The sequence below is a fragment of the Cetorhinus maximus genome, chromosome 25, assembly GCF_964194155.1.
Source record: "Cetorhinus maximus chromosome 25, sCetMax3.hap1.1, whole genome shotgun sequence".
NCBI classification, from domain to species: domain Eukaryota; kingdom Metazoa; phylum Chordata; class Chondrichthyes; order Lamniformes; family Cetorhinidae; genus Cetorhinus; species Cetorhinus maximus.
In genome coordinates this window covers 44,907,007-44,931,064 of record NC_135903.1, presented here as the reverse complement: position 1 = coordinate 44,931,064, position 24,058 = coordinate 44,907,007, and the positions used below count along the sequence as shown (strand labels likewise).

General features: G+C 43.3%; 1 protein-coding gene across 3 annotated transcripts in view; it reads left to right on the top strand.

The window, feature by feature from the left end:
• The window catches only part of LOC144668097 (KAT8 regulatory NSL complex subunit 1-like), a 249,087-nt gene that overhangs the window by 183,137 nt on the left and 41,892 nt on the right, over positions 1–24,058 (top strand). For all 3 annotated transcript variants that reach the window (XM_078529886.1, XM_078529887.1, XM_078529888.1), the window contains 4 exons: positions 570–711; positions 9,950–10,126; positions 13,591–13,703; positions 23,709–23,904. In XM_078529886.1, the coding sequence (XP_078386012.1) occupies positions 570–711; positions 9,950–10,126; positions 13,591–13,703; positions 23,709–23,904 (628 nt within the window). The remainder of the gene's footprint in view (positions 1–569; positions 712–9,949; positions 10,127–13,590; positions 13,704–23,708; positions 23,905–24,058) is intronic.

The window sequence follows — 24,058 nt, the reverse complement described above, 5'->3', positions numbered from 1 at the left end:
CTCTCCTTTTATACTCCATGCTCAACATGTCCCAGTCTGGTATTCTTTTGCAGTTTTATCAACTTGTCCTGTCACCTTTAAAGACTTATGTCTCTGGCCTTCGCTTCTTTTAGTGTTTTGCTGTTTAAAGTATGATTTTTTCCCCTTTGTCTCTCCCAAGTTGTTTCACTCAACATTGAATTTCATTTGACAGATATCTGTCTGATCTTCTAAATTTTTTCTTGTCTTCCTGAAGTCACTGAAGTCCCCTTCAGTTAGCCATGCTCCCTATTTTTGCCACCTACAAGTTTTGATTTCCCCTTTACCTTAGTCCAGATCATTTATAAATAGATTGATAATTCAAAGAATCTCAGGCGACTTTGTTGGTGGAACATTCTATTCAGGACAAGAACAACAACGTAATTTGACAAAATTGGGCATGTGTTTCCTGAATTATGAATATTTGAAGTTGAGTAAGGGTTGTCTTCTTCACCACTCAACTGTGGGGTATTTCCTGAATTCTTTGAGTTTGCCTGATTTTATACTAAAATGCATAAACATGACCATTTGTGGTTTTTTTTCACCTGCAGGTGGCAGCGCTCAGAATGGCGGTGGGCAATCGAACGGGCTGCAATTGTGAGTCGCTGGAACTGGCTACAGGCTCATGTATCAGATTTAGAATATCGCATCCGCCAACAGACAGACATTTACAGGCAAATCCGTGCCAATAAGGTCAGTGCAACAGCAAGGAATCGTAAAGAGCCGATTATTTGTGCATGCAGAGTCTTTTAGACCCTCCTTATAATATGGTCTGCGAATGTGTAGAAATCGGAGTATTGAAGATTTTGTATATATTTATAAAACCATGTGTACAGTTCTTGATCTGTATGTTTCCAGGCCAACAAGGAAGAGAGCAATGCAGGGAGTATTTGGGGAACAGTAATTATAACACGATCAATTTTAGAGTAATTATGGAAAAAGATGATCATTTAGATGTAATACTTAACTGCAGCAAGCTAAATTTGGAAAGCTGAAATAGCATCTGTCCCAGGTGGATTAGAATCAAAGCTTGACGTGCAAAAAAAATTTGAACAATGGGAGGATACCTTCAAAATAGAGAGAATTTGAGTACACAGTAAGCACATTACTATGAGGGAGAAAGGAAGGGCATCCCAATCTGAGTTCCCCTCATAACTGAAGATCTAGAGATTAAAATGAAGCAGAAAATAGGGGTCTTATATAAATGACAGGCTCCCAATACTGTAGAGAACCAAGTTAGAATACAGAAAGTACAAGAGGCGATCTTTATTTTAAAAAAGGGAATAATTAGGACTAAGAGAAATTGACAACAGATTACAATCTTTATTTATAAATATGCAAATAGTGAAAGCTCGGCCAAAACATGGGTGGGAACAATTGTGTACCAAAAAGTGGATCATCTTGAGGCAAAGGGCCATGGCTGAGTTACTAGATGAATTCTTTGTATTTATCTTGACTAAAGAAGATTTACCCGACTGGTTCCTGGGATGGCAGGACTGAGATATGAGGAGAGATTGAGCCGATTAGGATTATATTTGTTGGAGTTCAGAAGAATGAGGGGGGATCTCATAGAAGCCTATAAAATTCTAACAGGACTAGACAGGGTAGACGCAGGTAGGATGTTCCTAATGGTGGAGGAGTCCAGAACCAGGGGTCACAGTCTGAGGATATGGGGTAGACCATTTAGGACTCAGATGAGGAGAAATTTCTTCACCCAGAGAGTGGTGAGCCTGTGGAATTCGTTACCACAGAAGTAGTTGAGACCAAAACATTGTATGCTTTCAAGAAGGGGTTAGATATAGCTCTTGGGGCGAAAGGGATCAAAGGATATGGGGAGAAAGCGGGAGCAGGCTATTGAGTTGGATGATCAGCCATGATCATAATGAATGGCGGAGAAGGCTCGAAGGGCCGAATGGCCTACTCCTGCTCCTAGTTTCTAATGTCACAGTAAAGGATGATGTAGTAGAGATACGATATCTGATAGGTGATAGTCAAATGTTTGGCAGTCCTCAAAAGTAGAAACATTACTCAGTCCAGATGGGTTGCATTTTAGATTGCTAAAGGAAGTAAGGGTGGAATTTGAGAGGCTCTGGCCACAATCTCCCAATTATCACTAGGTATGAGGTGGTGCCAGATGACTGGAGGATTGCAAATGTTCAAAACATAGATGAGGAATAAACCTGGCAAATGAAGGCCAAATGTCAGTGGTGGGAAATTTTGGAAACAATAACCCAGACAAAATTACTGTAATTGGCACTTGGAAAAAGCACAGGTTAATCAATGAACATCACAACAGATTTATTCAAAGCAAATTGTATTTGACTAACTTGAGATGTGCTCTTTGAAGTAATGGAGAGGATTGATGAGGGTAATACAATTTATGTGCATAGGGACTTCCAAGAGACGTTTGATAAAGCACCACATAACAGATTTGATAACAAAATTGAAGCCCCTGGGATTAAAGGGACAGTGACAGTAATGATACGAAATTAGCTAAGGGGCAGGAAGAAGAGAGTAGAGGCAAATAGTTATATTGCAAATTGGTGGGAAATATACAGTGACGTGTATTAAGGCCACTGCTTGCTATTTATTTTTATATATATATATATATATATATACACACACACACACATATAATATATATATATATATATATATATATGTCCTTGACTCGCATATAGAGGACATAATTTCAATGTTTGCAGATGACATAAAGTTTGGAAATGTTGTGACCAATAGTAAGATTGCAACAGACTTCAGGAGGATGTAGACAGATGGGTGAAATGGGCAGACACATGGCAAATTAATTTTAGTCCAGACAGCAATGTATTTTTTAGGAAGAATGAGGAATATGTGGTTTCGTTGGAGTAACTGAGAGCACTTTTCCAAAGGCAAAAGGATCGGTAACTGGAGGACGCAGATTTAATGCCATTAGTAAAAGAACCAGAGGCAAATTGAGAGGGTGGTGGGTAAGTACTGAGCAAGTTCCTGAAAGAGCGGTTGGAGAAGATTCAATTCTAAGGTTCAATAGGGAATTGGATAAGTACTTGGAGGAAAGAGCAAGAGTGTGGGATTAATTAGATAGTGAGCGGAATGTGCTGTATGATTCACTGGAACTGGGAGTATTGAGGTGTTTTTCCACTTGGATTTTAGTAATGTGTACTGGGCACATGAAGTAATCCTGGTTACAGGCTTCTCTGACATTAGAAAGAGATATTTGAAGTGCTGTGTTGCATTCAGAACACAAAAATGTACGCAAGATTACAGCATGCTGTACCAAGTGATGGCATATTGGTACTGATGCATTCTACCCAGTGACATAACTGACATCTGTCCTTTTATGAGGCCATTAATGTTAAATCTGCATACTAATTGCTGTTTTCCAAGAATTGCTTCAATTATTTGAAAACCTTGTAGTGGTGTGAAAATTTTGATCCTTCAGGATGGACTAAATTGACAATAGCAGATGTAGTCAAGAATTCTAATCTACATTTGAATGAAATGATGTCTGGGAAGTGTGAAGTACATATTAAGAAGAATTCTATATTGATTTCAGGTCAGTGAGCTCAACGAGATGTTACAATAGCTGCCTAAATCTGAAAGTCTTGGATATATGACGCATGATCCTCCTTAGTGTGTGTATATATTTAATTAGTTATTTCCATCTTCAGGTACTGTTCCTTTTTTATTAAGGCTAGGCAGTGCATCCTTGTTCTTGTGGTTCTGACCAGCTGTTGTGCTATATCTAAGCTCACTGCTGGACATGAGTTATAATGGATCCTCGTGGGCTGTCCCTTTGACTTAGTATCTTGCAGTGGATTCTGTTACAGATTAGTTTCTACAAAAGAGTGAAGACACTTTGGCTGTGCCAGCAATTGTAAGCAGAGAGGAAATTCGGTGGCGATTGAATTTGCATTTGACTTTATCCCAGAAACATCAAAAAAGCACCAGAGTGAAAGTTGTTGAAAGGAATCTCGTCCTGGGGAATAAAATTAACTCACTGTTTACTCCCAGGCCAGGGGGAGCTTTATATTCAAAATACTCTACAGTACTCCACTTTATCCTGTGATCTTGTAGTTGGTGAGTTTTACTACTGCACTCATTTATCACATTGCTAATGGGAAATTTGCTATAAATGTGATATTGTCAAGGTAGTTAGCGCATGGTAGAATCCTGATACCCACATTATGGACAGGAGACGGGCAAACTGTACTTCCCTCTCACCAACTGTCTGTAAGCAGAAGTGTTTTGAATTATTTTTAAGGTAGGCTGTGACATGTTTTCCCAAACTCTCCTTGTGTGATCCAATTTACTAATAACTCGCAGCAAACTTGTGTTATGATTTTTTTTATTTTTGGTGTGGGTGTTGCTGGATAGGCCAGCATTTATTGCCCGCCCCTAATGCCCTTGAGAAGGTGATGATCTGCCTACTTGAACTGCTGCAGTCCATGTGCTGTAGGCACACCCACAGTTCTTTTAGGGAGGGAGTTCCAGACTTTTGACCCAGCGAGAGTGAAGGAACGGTGATATAGTTGCAAGTCAGGATGGTGTGTGGCTTGGAGGGATACTTGTAGGTGGTGGTGATCCTGTGCATGTGCTACCCTTGTCCTTCTAGGTGGTAGAGGTTGCAGGGTTGGAAGGTGCTGTCAAAGGAGCATTGGTCGTTTGCTGCAGTGCATCTTGTAGATGGCATGCACAGCTGCCACTGTGCGTTGAAGGTGAGGGATGGGGTGCCAATCAAGCAGGCTCTGACCTGGATGGTACTCAGTTTCTTGAGTGTTGTTGGAGCTGCACTCATGTAGGCAAGTGGACAGTGTTCCATCACACTCATGATTTGTGCCTTTGTAGATGGTTGACAGGCTTTGGAGAGTCAGGAGGTGAGTTACTCATTGCAGAATTCCCAGCCTCTGACCTGCTCTTGTAGCCACAGTATTTATATGGCTTGTCCAGTTCAATTTCAGGTCAATGGTAACCCCCCCCAGGATGCTGATAGTGGTGGATTCAGTAATGGTAATGCCATGGAATGTTAGGGGAGCTGGTTGGATTCTCTCTTGTTGGAGGTGGTCATTGTCTGGCACTTGGACGGCGTGAATGTTACTTGCCACTTATCAGGCCAGACTTGAATGTTGTCCCGGTCTTGCTGCCTATGGGCACGGACTGCTTCAATATTTGAGGAGTCATGAATGGTGTTGAACATTGTGCAATCATCAGTGAACATCCCCACTTCTGACCTTATGATGGAAGGAAGGTCATTGATGAAGCAGCTGAAGACCGTTGGGCCGAGGACCCTGAGGAACTCCTGCAGTGATGTCCTGGAGCTGAGATGATTGCCCTCTTGCATCCACAGCCATCTTTATTTGCTAGGTATGACTCCAAACAATGATTCCCATTGACTCCAGTTTTGCTAGGGCTCCCTGCTGCCACACTTAGTCAAATACTGCCTTGATGTCAAGGGCAGTCACTCTCACCTCACCTCAGGGGTTCAGCTCTTTTGTCTATGCTTGGGCTAAGACTGTCATGAGGTCAGGAACTGAGTGGCCCTGGCGAAACCCAAAGTGAGCATCAGTGACCAGGTTATTGCTGAGTAAATGCTGCTTGATAGCACTGTTGACGATACTTTCCATCTCTTTGCTAATGATCGTGAGTAGACTGATGGGGTGGTAATTGGCTGGGTTAGATTTGTCCTGCTTTTTTGTGGACAGGACATACGTGAGTAGTTTTCCCACATTGTCAGATGCCAGTGTTGTAGCTGTACTGGAACAGCTTGGCTCAGATTAACTCAAGGTTATTTTATTTTGCATTCAAAACCCAAGGGGAGGAGAGTTCGCAACTTCCCATTTCCACGAAACAAACGCACACCCATGCACAATCTGCACGCACCACATGCACACCCACGCACGCACTACATGCACACCCGTACGCACACCCACGCCCACACCACATGCACGCCCACACCGCACGCGCGCCCCGCACGCGCACACTGCGCACAAGAGAGAATAGAAAAAAGAGTTTTACAACTATGGATATTAATGGTAAAAGAACTACAGAAATGAATATTAGTTCATGTGATTTCCAGAGTTCAGAGCCTAAGTCCAATGAATTGGAGCTCAAGTTCATCTGGCTGAAGACTGGATTTGTAGGGTTCGCATTAAAGTTGGTGCTGATACTGCAAGATGAAATAGGTACACCAAGACTGGGTCAGTTCTGCAGGCAATGGTAGGAAATCTTCCAACAGAGACAGGGTTCAAGGAGCAGGCTGTTGTTCAACCTGGAGTTCTGCTTCTTGGGAGGGTGGGGCTGCTCACTGGTTGGATGTTAAACAGCAGACCGCCTGTGAGGCCAAAGATGTAATGATAAAACTGCCCAAGTGGCCCATTGATGGTTAATTGCAGCTTAACAATCAGTTTCTGTGCTCCTGGCCAGAATTCCATTGTTCCTACTTAGGAGAGAGATGAGGTGGCTATTAACATCTCTTATGGTAGAATGAGTTTCAATCTCCCACTTTTGTGATAGTTCGGGCTGGGGAGCCAGTTCATTTGCACTTGCTGTGCTTTTGTTGATCATACAGACCCCTTGTAATGAAGTGTGAGATTCCACAGACTGAAAATGAAATTCTTTTGTTCTTGTAACTCATGTTGGTAGCTTCCGGAACAAAGGGCCAATCTTGTGGTCATGTGACTTTTAACCTTTTTCAGTTCAGAAAGTCCATTTTATTAAAAAATGGCAGAAGGATAAAGTTTTGGATTTCTTTTCATGACATAGGGACCCAACACCTATCTTGACTGTATTTGTGGGTCAGAAAGTTATAGTTCATTTTGAAGCCCTGACTTTCACCTTTTCATCAAAACAGTCGTTTTCTCTTTCCCCATCCCCATTGTCCCTTTTCTTTAAAATGGAAGCCATAACATTTAGTTTTTATGCTTTGAAACAGAATGGTGTAAACGTGAAAAGGATGTATTAAACTGCTAAGCATGCATTTTTTGACTGGCAAGATATTTTTAAAATCCTTTTGTTCTGTGAATGCTGATCATATCAATGGAGCAACTGGCTTGATAGAGTTACAGAACGTTATCATTCTGTAATATTGAGATAGAGACAGATGGATTTCCTATGTACTTCAACATGATTGCATTTTCAGTTGTGTAAACTTAGCTTCTAGTCTACCTACCCTCAGCCATTACGCAGCTCCCTCTAACTCAACTCAGCCAGCACTTGTTTTACTGACATACATGAAAATGGACATCAAGTCAGAAGGAAGGAGGTTAGCATTGACTTGAAAGTTTGATAGAAGTTTTGAGAAGGCCATTAAATGCATGACTGGCTGGCTGGGCCAGCATTTGTTGCCTAATTTAAGAGTCAACCACATTGCTGTGGGTGTGGAGTAAGGGCGGCAGATTTCCAGTGAACCAGATGGGTTCATCATCAGACTGTTTTTAATTCCAGATTTTTACTGAATTCAAATTTCACCATCTGCCGTGGTGGGATTCGAACGCGGGTCCCCAGAGCATTACCCTGGGTCTCTGGATTACAAGTCAGTGACAATACCACTATGCCACTGCCTCCCCTGAATAGGACTGAATGCCTGGCATTCCTCTTGATTATGGTGCCCTGAACCGCGAGGTTTTTACGCCATTTCTTTATTTTTATGCAGGCACACTGCCGCCTGCATGGCTGAGCCCTTTAACTGCCAGATTGCCTCTTGGTCCCAGTTTCCTTGTGCATGGAAACATCCAAGGCCTGCCAGGCTTAGAGTTCCCGGCCTGTGCTCTCGACTAGATAAGTTTGAATTTCCTAACAGATGAGAGGCGTGGGGGGAGTAGACGTTTGGGAGGAGTTGGAGTAAGGTGAAATTGGCTCACAGGATGAGATGAGCCAAGGTTCTTGTGCTTTTGCAAGGACAAAGATTTTATATTTAATGCATTGGGAGACAGGAAGCCTGTATGGGTTGACAAGCCTGAAAAGGTTGACCCATTTACTGGAGTAGAGCTCCAGAGGTGCTGCTTGCCATTCTAATAATGGGGCCACTGATCTGTTGGACTGCTTTCCGGTTCCACCTTCTCTAAACACAGATCAGTTGTCACAACTGCAAAATCAGGCCCTTGTCATAACAAGCTCATGATACACAATCCAACCTGAGAACTCAGTCAAATCATACAATACTATTCCTTATGATTATTTGATTCTTATTGAGTTCACAATTCACTATAAGAACTCAGGTACTATGCTTCAGGATTCCAACCTGACTACAGTGGTTTATTCATCGATTTTAGCTTTTGATCTCCACATTCCATGTATACTAACATTAACCTGTAATATGTAAAAGACAGACAATGCAGATTTAAAATAATGTGGAGCCAAGAAGATACACTCACTCATCTCCAATCTGTCCCAATGATTCTGTTAATGTGGTTCTATGGCCCATTTAAGCTCTTCAGTCACTTTGCTATTATAAGCTGTGAGCAAACAACATGGTCCAGACCTTTAAAATCAGGATGAATGACCTCCCATTCCTTCAATCCCTCAACCTTGCCTTAGGCCTGATTCACAAAGCATGTTGGTCAGAATTTAAGTTGCTTTATCTCATCATGTGTTGACCCCACAAGCAGAGGGGTAGATAAAGATATATGGATACTGCAGACTTGCATTCCCCTTCGTGTGGGAAAGGATAGATGCAAAGTGTTTTGGATAGGTTTGACTTTATGCAGGGAGGCATTGGACTATTCCTAGGTGAAGAAGACACCTATAAAGTTTCCAGTAGCAAATGTGTTCAAGTAGTGGCATAGGTTGGCAGTGGATTAGGTTGATAGATTCATGTATGGGGTTTAAAACTTAATTGTGGCTGGTCAGGGAGGTGGAATCAACGGCAAGGGAGCGGAGTTTGCATGGGAATTTGAAGGTAATGGAGTTGATTTTTCCAATGTTGAGCTGGACGAAGTTGACTCTTCCAAGAATTGATTCAGACAAGCAGTTTTGACAGTATGGAAACATCAAGAGTGTAGAGAATTGAGATGTTAGGTTCAGATATTGAGAATAGAGTCATGCAAGGACATCCTCACAGAGCTAGGTATTAAATGAGATTCGTTGGAGAAGGTTAACATGAATCAGCCATGTCAAACAGTGAAAATGGATGGAGAATAAAGAGGGACAACAAATTATCCTATTTAGATGGTGGCATTCATGGGCTAGGACCATTTCCCTGCTATGAGAAGGATAGAAGTTGATTGGGGAGTTTTGAAAGAAATTGGATGTAGACCTGGAGGCAGTGATATTATCGAGCATATACACTAGGGAAGTGAGATTGAGCATTTGTCAATGGCTTGACTAACAGGTCAAGGAGGGACTTTTTTTTGAATTGTGATGGCAGCTTTGGGGAGAGAAGTGGCACCTGAGGATGAGGAATTATTAATACAAATCAGGAAGGGTCAGGTTGAGTTCTTGTCACCTACCATCTTGTGTTTGCCCCGACTGACCATCCAGTTTCTTTCAATTAATCTGACCTGATAGTTTGAGTTGTTGGTGAGGCTTTCAAATATTTTGACATGTTGGCAATTTCAGTACAGTGAGATAGTTGGATAAGAAGTTTTCTTCCTTAAGCTCACATGAATTCTACAAAACAAATGTTTAAAAAATTTAAATTCAAAGTCTGGAGAGAGCTTTTTGTATTAAGGCAAAGTTCTGGAGTGCTTAGAAACAAATTGAAATGACAAATTAATGTCGCAGGGTGCATATTTGGCATAACAGTGTATTTGCTTTTGTGAAACTTTTCCTATGAATTATTGGTACTAGTATGCCACACAAACTTCATGACAACACTGCTGTGCCTGCAAACAGTCTGGAGGATAAACAAATGACTTTAAGTTTTAATGATTGGACTTCACATTGCACTGCAACTTGAGCAAATGCTTTACTGATTCTAAGCATTTTCCCATAGGGTTCAGTTGTGCTTGGAGACTCTCCGCCCCCAGAAGACTTGAGCCGGCTGGTAGGAAGCTCCCCAGATGGGTCTGATTGTCTATCTCAAACTGAACTGAAAGCGAATGGCGCTGGTGGCAAGCTTGAGGTGTCAGCCTGCAGTCGTTCTTCACTTCCTAAAATTGTGGGTAAACAGGTAGGATTCCAACTCATTAATCCTAATTTTTAAACCCTTCTTGCAAGGCTATTGTGTTGATTCCCTTTCTTGGGATAATGCTGAGAGATCTGGAGTATTTGCTGCATCTGGACTGCCAATAGCATAACTACCATATAACGGTGTTGCTGAGAAATAGAATATTCGGAATGCTCCATATGTAAGAAACTTTCAAGATCTCACTTTAAATGGAAGCACCATAGTAGATAAACTTCATGGCTCACTTGTGTGTTGAAATCAAATGCCAAGTTAGGACTCCAATTCCTCCTCTGTGATGAGGGAGAAATTTGTCCCTGATATGACTCAGTGAAATCTCATCACGAAAGCTTTTGGAAAAATTCACATATTCAAAATGTTAGCTTATCATGTTTTGCAATTTTTATGCTTCTTATTTTCTTACAATAACCTCATTGATCTTCCTGTGATATGGAGCATGCTTTTAACCTGCGCAAATTCTAGGTCAATGATGATGAAATTCAGTGTTTGCAACAGAAAGCTCTTACTTGGTACACTGACTGCTGCAATTTGTCACACACTGCACATGTTGCACTCAAGATCTAAGCTAACCTGATTTTATTTAAATGAGAAATAAATGAACAGTATGCACTTGATAACTTCCATACATAAAATACCACTCACTCATTTTATAAATATAGGATTTTTCTTTTGGTTTGATATTTGAGGTGGGGACCCCCTGGCAAGCATCATGCTTGTAGTGTGGTCTATCCACCTTTTCCCAGGCCTCCAGTGCCTCACCCATCTCATCTTTAATTCCCCTCCAGCCCCACGACATTCCAAGGTCTACATGCTCATCGAATTCTGGCTTCTTGAGCATACTGACCTTTAATCACTTCATTGGTGGTCATGCTTTAATCAGCTCATATCCTAAGCTCTGGAATTCCCTCCCAAACTCCTTCTTTAAAACACTCCTTAAAACCTACACCTCTTTGACCAAGCTTTTGTTCACCTGTCGCAAGATTTCTATGCTGCACGGTAAGTTAACTCTGTTTCTGACACAGATATTGCCAGACCTGCTTAGGATAGCCAGGATTTTCTGTTTAGGTAGTGGAAATTTCTGCTCATCCAGTATTGGATGTTAGGGAAGTAGTCTGAAAATTTAGAATAAGTGGATGGGTGTAGGGAGATGGTGGTGAGGTAGAACTGAGTGTCGTCAACATACATTTGAAAATTGGCGCTGTGTTTTCGGTTGATTTTGTGGGCAAATTATTAGAATCAATTCTGAGACAGGATAAACTGCCACTTAGGCACAGGATAGTCAGCATGGTTTTGCTAGGGGAAGGTCATGTCTTAAGAATTTAATCGATTTTTTTGAAGTAACAAGGGGGATTGATGAGGGTAGTGCAGTGGATGTTGTCTACATGGATTTTATAAAAGGCATTTGGCAAGGTCCCACATGGCAGACTGGTCAGGAAAATGAGATCCCATGGGATACAGGGGAATGTGGCGAGTTGGATCCAAAATTGATGCAGCAACAGGAAAGAAAGGGTAATAGTCGTTGGATGTTTTTGCAAATGGATAACAGTTTCCAGTGGTATTCCACAGGTTAATGATTTGGACTTAAATGTGCAGATGTGGAAAATTTGCAGATGACACAAAAATTGGCCGTTTAGTTGATAGTGGAAAGGTTAGCTGTTGTCTCTAGAATGAAATCAATGGTTTGGTTGAGTGGGCAGAAAAGTGGCAGATGGAATTTAATCCAGAGAAGTGTGAGGTAATGCATTTGGGGAGGGCAAACAAAGCAAGAAAATACACAATAAATGGCAGGATATTTGGGAGGAATAGAGGGAAGTGAGAGACCTTGGAGTGCATGTCCACAGGTCTCTGAAGGTGGCAGGGCAGGTGGATAAGATGGTGAAGAATGTATATGGAATGTTTTACTTTATTGGACGAGGTATTGAATACAAGAGCAGAGATATAATAATGGAACTGTATAAAACACTGGTTAAGCCACAGCTGGAATTCTGTGTACAGTTCTGGTTGCCACATTACAGGAAGGACATAATTGTTTTGGAGAGAGGACAGAGGAGATTTACGAGGATGTTGCTCGGACTGGAAAATTGCAGCTGTGAGGAAAGATTGGATAGGTTGGAGTTGTTCTCCTTGGAACAGAGGAGGCTGAGGGGTGACTTGAATGAGATATACAAGGTTATGAGGGGCCTAGATAGAGTAGACAGGGATGCCATGTTTCCAGGAGCAGAGAGGTCAATTACCAGGGGACACAGATTTAAGATGATTGGTAGAAGTATTAGAGGGGACATGAGGAAAAACTTCTTCACCGAGAGGGTGGTGGCTATTTAGAATTCACTGCCTGTGGTTTGGTGGTGGAGGCAGAAACCCTCAACCCATTTAAAAGGTACCTGGATCTGCACTTGAAGTGCTGTAACCTGCGAGGCTGCGGACTGGGTGCTGGAATGTGGGATTAGAATTAGCAGTTTTTTATTTTTTGGCTGGCGCAGACACAGACAGAATGGCCTATTTCTGTAATGTAATTTTTCTATGATGTTTCCAAGAGGGCAGCATGTTAGATGAGCAAATAAAGGTGTGGGAAAATCTCCGCACAGGTATTACTATTTCTATGCGGAAAAGTACTTTTGCTTCAGTGCTTTTCAGTTAGCTTATACAGTGATGATATGGACTCCTTCCCATAATTTTCATCTTTTCCTCTTATCTTCAGAAGACATGGGCCCAGCACATGGCTGAAGAGTAATTTATTGTCTCTGAGGTTAGACTGAAGTGTTTGGTGTCAATTTTTCTGAGCTAATCTGCTTGGACTCTGCAGGGAATCTCCTGATCCTACGACCACCCCCAAAAATCGAAGAGTTAACAGCAGCTGCCCTGAAAGTTTATAATAAATCCTTTCTATTTAACAGCAGAGGATAGAGAATACATCTGACCACTGGTACTATGCTCCAACCTTAAAAATAAATTAGAGATGGAGGGGTAAGCTATGAACAGTGTTTAATTGAGCAGTACTGTAAACTGCACAAGCAGATGAACTTTAATATGCAGAGGTGCAAAATGTTTCTTATTGGACAAAATAGTGTATGATAAAAATGCAAAATGACTAGTACAGAATTAGCCCAGAGCCCTGGAAAGGAGCCTGGGAATAATAGCGGGATTGTTTCTGGCAGTGTTTAGGTAGTGTTGTGAGCAAATTGATAAAGCTAACAAAATGTGGAGATATGTAGCCAGAACAATGGAATACAAGTCCACTGAGGTAATGCTGAGGTCCATCAAAACCTGTTCAGGCCACAGCTGGAATACTGTTATGACACTGCAAAAAGGATATCCAAGCATTAAGAGAACAAAATTCTTCATGCAGAAGATGATCACTTCAATCTCTAACTTTATTGAATGAACTTGCTGAATTGTCTAGGGTACTGTGTTCTGCTGCACCAGTTCTCATGTCTATGTTTATTTTCCAGGTTATTTCCCCTGTTAACGCTGTAGAAAATGTGGCATCTTGTTCTACATCGACAGAATCTATATCAACAAAACCCTGCAGTCACCTTAAGCCCGTCAATGGAGTGGTCAACAGGTAATATGTTGCTTTAGTGTTGAGGCTTGGACTGTTCCAGGATGCAGTTACCACTATGAAGGACATAGGCTTTGAAGCTTTCTCATTGAACGTGAAAATGGAACGGCACATGGCTCTGAAGTGATGAATGAGACGGTTACAGTAGATGAGAATGAATTATTCTTTCTAAATTGTGATTGCAGGATCTGAGTACTTGCCAAACTTGAAGCAGCAATTAAAATGAGGCGAGAGAGTGAGTGTTGCACAAAAGGCCAGTTGATTTTTGGTTTTATAAGAGTTCAAGAGTAGAAATGATAAGAGTGTGAAGAAAACATTGGTTAGGTCATGGTTAGAATGTACAGTTTTGATCACCTTGACACAAATTTCCCAGTAGGGTAATGACCGAGAATGTGTCCCCTGGCCTTAGGTTGCTATGCCAGTTGCATTTGCCGTCCTTTCAAAAAATTGCATGAAACACCAGGGGAGGGGCCACTTGCCCAAAAGTGCAATGTTAGCCTAGGGATGTATGTTTTATTCAAAGTACTCCTTATTCATAGAAGATAATAGTCTTCAGCCCATATGAAACAAAGGACAACACAATCTCACAGCCTGAGAGCCAACCAACGTAGGCAAGCCTATCAAAGTCTGGAAGTTCCCCACTGGGCATGCAACTAGACCAATGTGACAGCACAAGAGACCACACTTTATGGCCTCCAAGTTAGTAAGAAACTTCACTGGCGTTTTTCAATAATAAGATTACACAGAATATGCAGCACAGAAACAGACCCCATTCAGCCCTGTTTGTCCTTGTTGGTGATTGTTCCACACGAGTCTCCCTCTTCATCGAACCCCATCAGTATAAATATCTATTCCTTTGTCGTTTTTTTGTAACTTAAATTCAAAAGAGTGGGATTTGCAGAATTCAAGAATCAAAATTGTAGCAATATTTCTGATCCCTAATTGTAGCTAAAGCAGCCTCTACTTCAGTGAAGTCCTGCAATTTTAGCTCTTTGTTTTTGTTATGTCAAAATAAAATTCTAGTCTGTAACATGGAGGAATCAATCCATTGAACAAAAACTACTCGTGTTAGACTTTCATTCCTCTTTGTCACCTCATTTAAATTATTCACCCATGGCTTCACCAAGTGGCCCAAGTTTTTGCAAAACCTGCAGCGGTAGTGGTTGATGTGCGTGGGTTACAACAACTTGCAACAACACAGAACTGAGGTGGATGAAGTGCTATTTAAGACATGCAATTTTTAATGACAAACAAGCTGGGTAAATGTTGCTCTGCTGACCATTGGGCTGTGCACCAGGTCACTTCTCTGCTGGTGGAAGGGAAAAACTGATAGTAGAAATGTTGTCAGAGCATCAAACGACTGAAAAAGCGGTACCAGTTCTGTTGTGTGTCTTTGTCTTAAGCTTCTGCTGTTGGCTGTGTGACCTGGCACATCAGTACAATGCACTTGGTAATGATTAGTTAACTCATTAAGAGAATATAATAGTGAAATTCTGACGAGCTCACCTGGCTGGAAGAAAGTGATCTGCTGAGTTTCATGCCCCTAAAGCAGCAAAGCCAGTTAGGGTAAAATGGTGTGTTTATTCTGTTTCTCTTTTTTTTAATTTCAAGTATATGTTGCAATGGTAAAAAGTGGTGACCTGGTACCTGACCACAGGTCCCCTTGCAGATGGGTCAGTGAAGGTATAGCGCATCTGCTGAGGTTTGTAGATGCTATGTTGTAGCCGATCCTCCAAGAAGGCCGATAATTCAACCCGAATTTGTATAAGTTCCAGCATGCTGTGCAGTCTGTCTTGTTGTCTGATGTTACCACCTAGTGCCTTTAACACTGACATTAACATGTTTTGGAGGTAGCTGGTTGCTAAAATGTAATGCAGGAAAAAGTACACGCAACATACAGAAGTACCAGCTCAGCAATCCTTCATTCCACTGGCACCAAATAGACAAGTACCTGCATGGAAAAGCTTCTCCTTTTAAAAAAAAACAAGCTCCTTACAGTAGACAACTGCTGCTTGACGCTACAAAACACAGAAAAACCATTGAGAGCTTAACTCTTGTCTGTGAGCACTGCTGATTCAAGACATGTTCATTAAGCAGTGGGAGCTGGTGTGCCCTGAGTTCCGCAGGGGTGCTAGGTCGTTATCCTGAACCTTATTCCTCTATTCCCACTCTTCATAAAACGGGTCTGGGTTTAAAACTGGACCCTACGCACAGCAGAGAACCTAATTTGAGAGATGGTGCACTCGTAGCGCTCCTTTTGCTGGCTCCCCTTGACCACACGAGCCAAGTTACCTTGTCATCTAGCCCACAAGAGGTATGTCCAGTTTCTCTGGGCTTGGGGTGGAATTTTATTTCGTTCAGAAAGTCCTAGTGGGTCCCTAACACCTGTGCTCCTCACCTGGTCTCCAGGCCCTGGCATGGACCTCAGGCTGATCACTTTTGCTGTTGCTCCTGCCTCAGCCTGCTCCTTGTGGCCCCTGGCTCCGCCCCAGTTTGCCAAGGACAACACTCCCTGCACCTGATGGCCTACAGGGGCTGACAACTTCCCATACCCAGTGCTCTCTGCTGTCGTCACCACCTGTTGGCGGGGACCCACCAACAGAATTTCCCGGTATCCATGGGGAATGCCCTGGCGAAGGCAATGCGTGGCCCTGTGCTGAAGTTGGAAATTGGGAGCCGGGGCCCAGCACGATACCCCGCTGCACACTTCCCTGCTTATGAGTTGCTGTCACAGCAACTATCCATTTCACACAATTATGGCAATTATGGTTTACTAAGCGATTACATAATTAACAAGGTCAATTGAGTTATAATAGCTAAAACATTCAAATCAACGTGACAGCATATCCTTCATTAATCACTGATCTGGGCAAGTGGTGAGCATTAGAATGAAATCCAGCATTCACTCTAAATGGCCTCCTTAGATCACAATCTCTGCAGGTACTTTCAATGGATTTGATAGGAGCATCCAGGAGATCAGAAACACTCAACTTCCTGTTTCTGAATAGGACCTGGGCTAGGTCATGTTGGGGCCTATGTCATTCCTGTCTTCAGGGACATCATGAGCAGGAACTCTTCTTGCTTCAGCTGCAGCCTCATTTCTGCGTACTCCTCAGACACTGGATTCCCTTAGGCAGTCCTTTGGGGTCAAGGATAACTTGCTTCCACACTAAAAATGAGTTCTCAGGTGGCTGAGGAGTGCAATGCACAACCTACCGTTTCTGTCACAGGTGGGGCAAACGGTGGTGGGGGTGGGTTGGGTTGCCATGCGCTCCTTTCGCTGTCGACGCTTGGCTTCAGCTAGCCCTTGGTTGCTTTCCGGATGCTTTCTCTCCACTTTGGGTGGTCTTGGGCCAGGAATTCCCAGATGTTGGTGGGAATGTTGCACTTTTTCAAGGAGGCTTTGAGGGTGCCCTTAAAGCGTTTCCTGTGCCCTCCTGGGCTTCGCTTGCCGTGTCAAAGCTCCAAGTAGAGCACTTGTTTCGGGAGTCTCGTGTCAGAAATGCGGAAGATGTGGCCTGCCCAAAGGAGCTGATTGAGCGTGGTCGATGCTTGGACTCTGCAGATGTTGGCCTGAGCGGGAACAATGCCACTGGTGCACATATCCTGTCAATGGATTTGCAGGATCTTGCAGAGGCAGCACTGGTGGTACGTGTCCAGAGTTTTGAGGTGCCTGGTGTACATGGTCCACGTCTCTGAGTCGTATAGGAGGGCGGGTGTTACTACTATTCTGTAAACCATGAGCTTGATGCTGGGTTTGAGGTCCTGGTCTTCAAACAATCTCCTCTTCAGGTGGCTGAAGGTTGTGTTGGCACACTGAACGTGGTGTTGAACCTCGTTGTCAATTTCTGCCCTTGTTGACAGTAGACTCTCAAGGAATCAAAAGTGGTCCACGTTGTCCAAGGCCTCGTCATGAATTTTGATAACGGTGGGAAGGTGGGGGGGGAGCGCAGTGCTGTGTGGAGGTGGCAGGTTGATGGAGGACCTGCCTTCTGGATGTTTCATGTAAGGCCCATGCTCTCATATGCCTTGGTGAAGGCTTGGCGATAGCTTGGATCTCAGCCTCCAAGTGTGCGCAGCTGCAAGCATCGCCTCCATACAGTAGTTCAGTGACAGAGGATAGGATGACCTTGGATTTGGCCTGCAGGCGGTGGAGGTTGAACAGGTTCCCGCTTGTTCTGTAGTTTAACTCCACTCAAGTAGGGAGCTCGCTGAGGGTGAGATGGAGCATTGTGGCAAGGGAGATCGAGACCAGTGTCGGTGCGATTGACACGGTTTTGCTTGACCCCGGTCCGAACATGGATTGGGCCTGTGGTGGACCCTTTGGTCAGGATCACTGCTTGCTTGCTGGCGGTGGGTGGTCGCAGAAACTATGTCATCGTGGGGCAGGCGGAGGATGGTGACAAACTTTTGGTTACAGCCAAAGCGAAGGAGGATGCTCCATAATCCTTCACGGCTGACAGCATGGAAGGCTTTTGTGAAGTCAAAGAGGGCCATGTTATAAGGGTTGGTGCTGTTCCCAGCATTTCTCTTGCAGCTGCTGCGCAGTGAAGATCTTGTCCGTTGTACCCCTTACTGGGCAGAATCCACATTGCAACTCTGGGAGGAGCTCTTCAGCCACCAGTAGAAGGCGATGAAGGAGGATTCTTGCATTGACCTTCCCTGTGGCTGACAGGGAGATTCCTCTATAGTTACCGCAGTCAGACCTGTCACCTTTCTTGAAGATGGTCATGATTATGGCATCTCAGATTTCCTGGCACGATCCCCTCATGCCAGATAAGGGAGATGAGGCCATGTATTCACACCAATAATGTTTCTCCTCCATGCTTTAGTGCTTCGGTGGGGATTCCATCTACTACTAATGGTTGATGTCTCCAGGCCCTCGTTTTTCCCGTTCTTCTAGGTGATGGTTACTGCCTCCAGGTCCTCACCCGTTCAGGCTTTCCACTGCTGACTCCTCCGCCGACTGAGAAAAAGTCCCCTGACCTATTGCTGTTTTCTCCTCCCCCACCCCTGGGCAGCTCGCTGGTGCACCTTCTGAATTTATGACACACAGACCATTCTGGGTTTCAACGTCATTATCCGACTCTTCACTTGAGCTTCTGCCAGCTGGCACTTCATGTTCATCTACACTGTTGAATGTGCTGCTTGTTCCTGCATCATCTTCCAGGCTTCTGGCATCAAGCAGCTCCCCTCAGAACCATCTTCTAAGGCTGCTGCCCAGTTACCGGTGACCAGCAGTGTCAAGATGCTTGACAACTTTGAGAGGTTCAAGATCCTAGACATCCTGTATCTTATTTTGACCCTTCATATGCCTATCCCTGAAGAATACTCCCTTGTACTAATTGGGAAACTGATATCATTAGCTTTGTGGTTCTGCAATGCTTTCCTTCACTCTGTCGTCTTGGATGCCATCTTAGATGCCTGATTTAGTCTTGTATGATGCTTAGCTATCCAAACACCAACTTGGCCATCACCTTCAGAATATGTGTTGAGCCGCAGTAAATGGTCCACTGCGAGCAAAGGATCTTTACCAAAGAAGACGTGGTGTGGCGATTCACCTGTTGAGGAATGTGGGGTTTTTTTTATGCATAAACCAATTTATGTGCCACTTTTGTTTGCTCTCAGGAGGTAGGGTGTGCAACCTGTCATGAAGGATGCAACTGAATCACTCTCATTGTCCATTGCCTCCTGGATGGTAGGTGGCAGGTGACTCTTGGCAGTCCTGTACACCTTGCCGAGCTGTCATTTTGCCTTCAAAGTTGCGACTCCCGGGCGTTGTGTATTCTGCATGGAATATTTAAAGGATCAAACCAGTCATGCACCAGAACTCGGCCTATAGTTAAGACTTTCTGATTATGGGTGGGAATTGCCTGTGGAAACTTGAGGAAAACTTCTGTCGGTACAAGGATGTGTTCGGCCCCATGGCTACTGGGATCGAGGACTGTGAAATCCATCGCAGTACTTCCAATGGCCTAGTAACAGTCAGGGATCCTATGCTGGGTTGAAGCGGCTTCCTTGTTTTTACCAAAGTACGCCTCCTGCATCCCTGACAGTAGTTGGCAATGTCAGCAGCCATCCCAGGCCGGTAACACAGCTTTCTTGTCAGTGCAGTTGCCTTTTCCAATGTTTGGTTTCCTGCCTGATCGTGAACTGTTTTCAACACTTGAAGCTTGAGATTGTTGGGAAGGATGAATTAGAAACCCAAGGGGCTAGGGAGAATGAGGAATTAAGGAAATTTGTATTCATAAGGTTAAAATTAATGGGACTGAAGGTTGCTCAGTCCCCGGGACCTGATATTCGACATCCCAGTATGTTGAAAGAGGTAGCTACGGAGTTAGTGGATGCATTGGTGATCATCTTCCAAAATTCTATAGATTCTGGAATGGTTCTTGCAGATTGGAAGGTAGCAAACGTCACCTCACTATTGGTGGTCTTGGGCCAGGGATTCCCAGATGTTGGTGGGAATGTTGCACTTTTTCAAGGAGGCTTTGCAGGTGCCCTTAAAGCGTTTCCTCTGCCCTCCTGGGGTTCGCTTGCTGTGTCAAAGCTCCAAATTTTATAGGTTTCTATGAGATCCCCCCTCTTTCTTCTGAACTCCAGCGAATATAATCCTAATCGACTCGATCTCTCCTCATATGTCAGTCCCGCCATCCCAGGAATCAGTCGGGTAAACCTTCGCTGCTCTCCCTCTATAGCAAGTACACCCTTCCTCAGATAAGGAGACCAAAACTGCACACAATATTCCAGGTGTGGTCTCACCAAGGCCCTGTACAATTGCAGCAAGACATCCCTGTTCCTGTACTCGAATCCTCTGGCTATGGAGGCCAACATACCATTTGCCTTCTTTACTGACTGCTGCACCTGCACGCTTACCTTCAGCGACTGGTGCACAAGGACACCCAGGTCTCGTTGCACATTCCCCTCTCAATTTATAGCCATTCAGATAATCCTGTTTTTGCTACCAAGATGGATAACCTCACATTTATCCACATTATACTGCATCTGCCATGCATTTGCCTACTCACTCAGCTTGTCCAAATCACACTGAAGCATCTCTGTATCCTCCTCACAGCTCACCCTCCCACCCAGCTTTGTGTCATCTGCAAATTTGGAGACATTTAATTCCCTCATCTAAATCATTAATATATATTGTGAATTACTGGGGTCCCAGCACCGATCCCTGCGGTACTCCACTAGTCACTGCCTGCCATTCGGAAAAAGACCCCTTTATTCCTACTCTTTGTTTCCTGTCTGCCAACCAGTTTTCTATCCATCTCAGTACACTACCCCCAATCCCATGCGCTTTAATTTTACACGCCAATCTCTTATGTGGGACTTTGTCGAAAGCCTTCTGAAAGTCCAAATAAACCACATCCACTGGGTCCCCCTCATCAAATCTACTAGCTACATCCTTGAAAAGTTCCAGTAGATTTGTCCGGCATGATTTCCCTTTCATAAATCCATGCCGACTCTGTCCCATTCTGCCACTGTTTTCCATGTGCTCAGCTATTAAATCTTTTATAATGGACTCTAGAATTTTCCCCACTACCGATGTCAGGCTGACTGGTCTATAATTCCCTGTTTTCTCTCTGCCTCCCATTTTAAATAGTGGGGTTACATTAGCTACCCTTCAATCTGTAGGAACTGTTCCAGAGTCTATAGAATCTCGGAAGATGACCACCAATGCATCCACTATTTCTAGGGCCACTTCCTTAAGTACTCTGGGATGTAGATTATCAGGCCCCGGGGATTTTTTGACCTTCAATCCCATCAATTTCTTTAACACCATTTCCCTACTAATACTGATTTCTTTCAGTTCCTCCCTCTCATTAAACCCTGTGTCCCCCAACATTTCTGGTATATTAGTGTCCTCCTTTGTGAAGACAGAACCAAAGTATGCATTTTGTTGGTCAACCATTTATTTGTTCCCCATTATAAATTCCCCTGTTTCTGACTGTAAGGGACCTACATTTGTCTTCACCAATCTTTTTCTCTTCACATACCTATAGAAACTTTTACAGTCAGTTTTTATGTTCCCTACAAGCTTAATCTCGTACTCTATTTTCCCCTCCTTAATTAATCCCTTGGTCTTCCTTTGCTGCATTTTAAACTGCTCCTAATCCTCAGGTCTGTTGTTTTTTCTGGTCAATTTGTATGCCTCTTCCTTGGATCTAATACTATCTCTCATTTCTCTTGTAAGCCATGGTTTGGCCACCTTTCTGATTTACTTTTGCGCCAGACAGGAATAAACAATTGTTGCAGTTCACCCATGCGCTCTTTGAATGTTTGTCATTGCCTATCCACTATCATCCCTTTAAGTAACGTTTCCCAATCCATCATAGCCAACTCGCGCCTCATACCATCGTAGTTTCCTTTATTAAGATTCAGGACCCAAGTCTCAGAAACAACTACGTCACTCTCCATCTTGATGAAGAATTCTATCATATTATGGTCGCTCATCCCCAAGGGGCCCCGCACTAGATTGCCAATTATTCCTTTCTCATTACACAATACCCATTTGAGGATGGCCTGTTCTCTCATTGGTTCCTCAATGTATTGGTCCAGAAAAACTTCCTGTATACACTCCAGGAATTCGTCCTCTACGGTATTGTTACAAATTTGATTTGCCCAATCTATATGCATGTTAAAGTCACCCATAATTACAGATGTTCCTTTATTACATGTGTCTCTAATTTCTTGTTTAATGCCATTCCCAACATCACACTACAGTTTGGGGGTCTATATACAACCCCCATTAACATTTTTTGCCCCTTGGTGTTTCTCAGCTCTACCCTTACAGATTCCACATGTATTGAGAAAAGAATAATTGGCAATCTAGTTGTGCGAGGCCCCTTGGGGATGAGCGGCCATAATATGATAGAATTCTTCATCAAGTTGGAGAGTGACGTAGTTGATTAGTGAGTGCGCAAGAATATGGCACGTGGATTATAATGTGGAAAAATGTGAGGTTACCTGCTTTGGTTGGAGGAACAGATGTATTTCTTAAATGTTAAGAGATTAGAAAGTGGTGATGTACAAAAGGATCTGGGTGTCCTCGTCAATAAGTCACTGAAGGCTAACATACAGGTGCAACAGGCAGTTAGGAAGGCTAATGGTAATATGTTAGCCTTTATCGCAAGAGGGTTTTAGTACAGAAGTAGAGAAGTCTTTCTTCAATTGTATAGAACCTTGGTTAGACGCACCTGGAGTACTGTGTGAAGTTTTGGTCCCCTTACCTAAGGGAAGGGTATTATTGCCGGAGAGGGAGTGTAACGAAGATTCACCAGACTTGTTCCCAGGATGGCGGGACTGTCCTGTGAAGAGAGATCGGGGAAACTGGGCCTGTATTTGCTTGAGTTACAAAGAATGAGAGGTGACCTCACTGAAACGTACAAAATACTTAAAGGAATAGACAGAATAGATGCAGGTAAGATGTTTCTTTGGTTGGGGAGTCTAGACCCAGGGGACACAATTTCAAAATAAGGGGGAAGCTACTTAGGACCGAAATGAGGAGAATTTTTTTTTTTACTCAGAGGGCTGTGAACCTTTGGAATTCTCTCCCCCAGAGGGCTGTGGCAGCTCAGTCATTGAGTATGTTTAATGTAGAGATTGGCATTTAGAAATCTGACAATGACGTAAAGGGATATGTAGGTATTGTGTGGAAAAAGACACTGAAGTGGATGATCAGCCATGATCAGATTGAATGGCGGAGCAGGCTCGATGGGCTGAATGGCCTACTCCTCCTATGTTTCCCTGTAGAAATCCTCCCCCGACACCACATCTGACATGAATCTGAGGGGCATCCATTGAGCTCTCAATATTCATGTCTTGCTGAGGCAAAAGCTTTTTGTGGATATTGTGTGTGAATATATTGTATATTTCTGACCAAGTTTTCCCTTGTACATGGCATGGGAGGTTTGTTAGGTGATTACTGTGTAAATTCAATAATCGAAGCAAACTCTGCCTTTTTAACACTGTTCACGCACATTCTTTTCCCCCTAACAGTGTTCACAGTTTACTGCCAGACAACAGTTCCACTGACAGCTCGGATGCTGAGGAACTATTAAATAAAAAACAGAGGTTGAATGTGCTGCCAGTACTACCCGATAACACCTGCATCGCAGCTCGAGTTCGTCCACTGTTGACCTGTAAAAAACGGAGGCTCATCAGGCCCAACAACATTCAGCCACTGAACCGGAAGGTGAGTGCAAAATATACTGTTGTGAGTAAAAACATAATCTTTCTCAACCTCATAATATTTCAGACTGCAGGGCCACTGAGCATGACAAGAAAGTTGGAGCATGAATGCTTTGCCAGTAGAAGTGGTCGATGGGGTTCTCTTCATCTTCAATTGG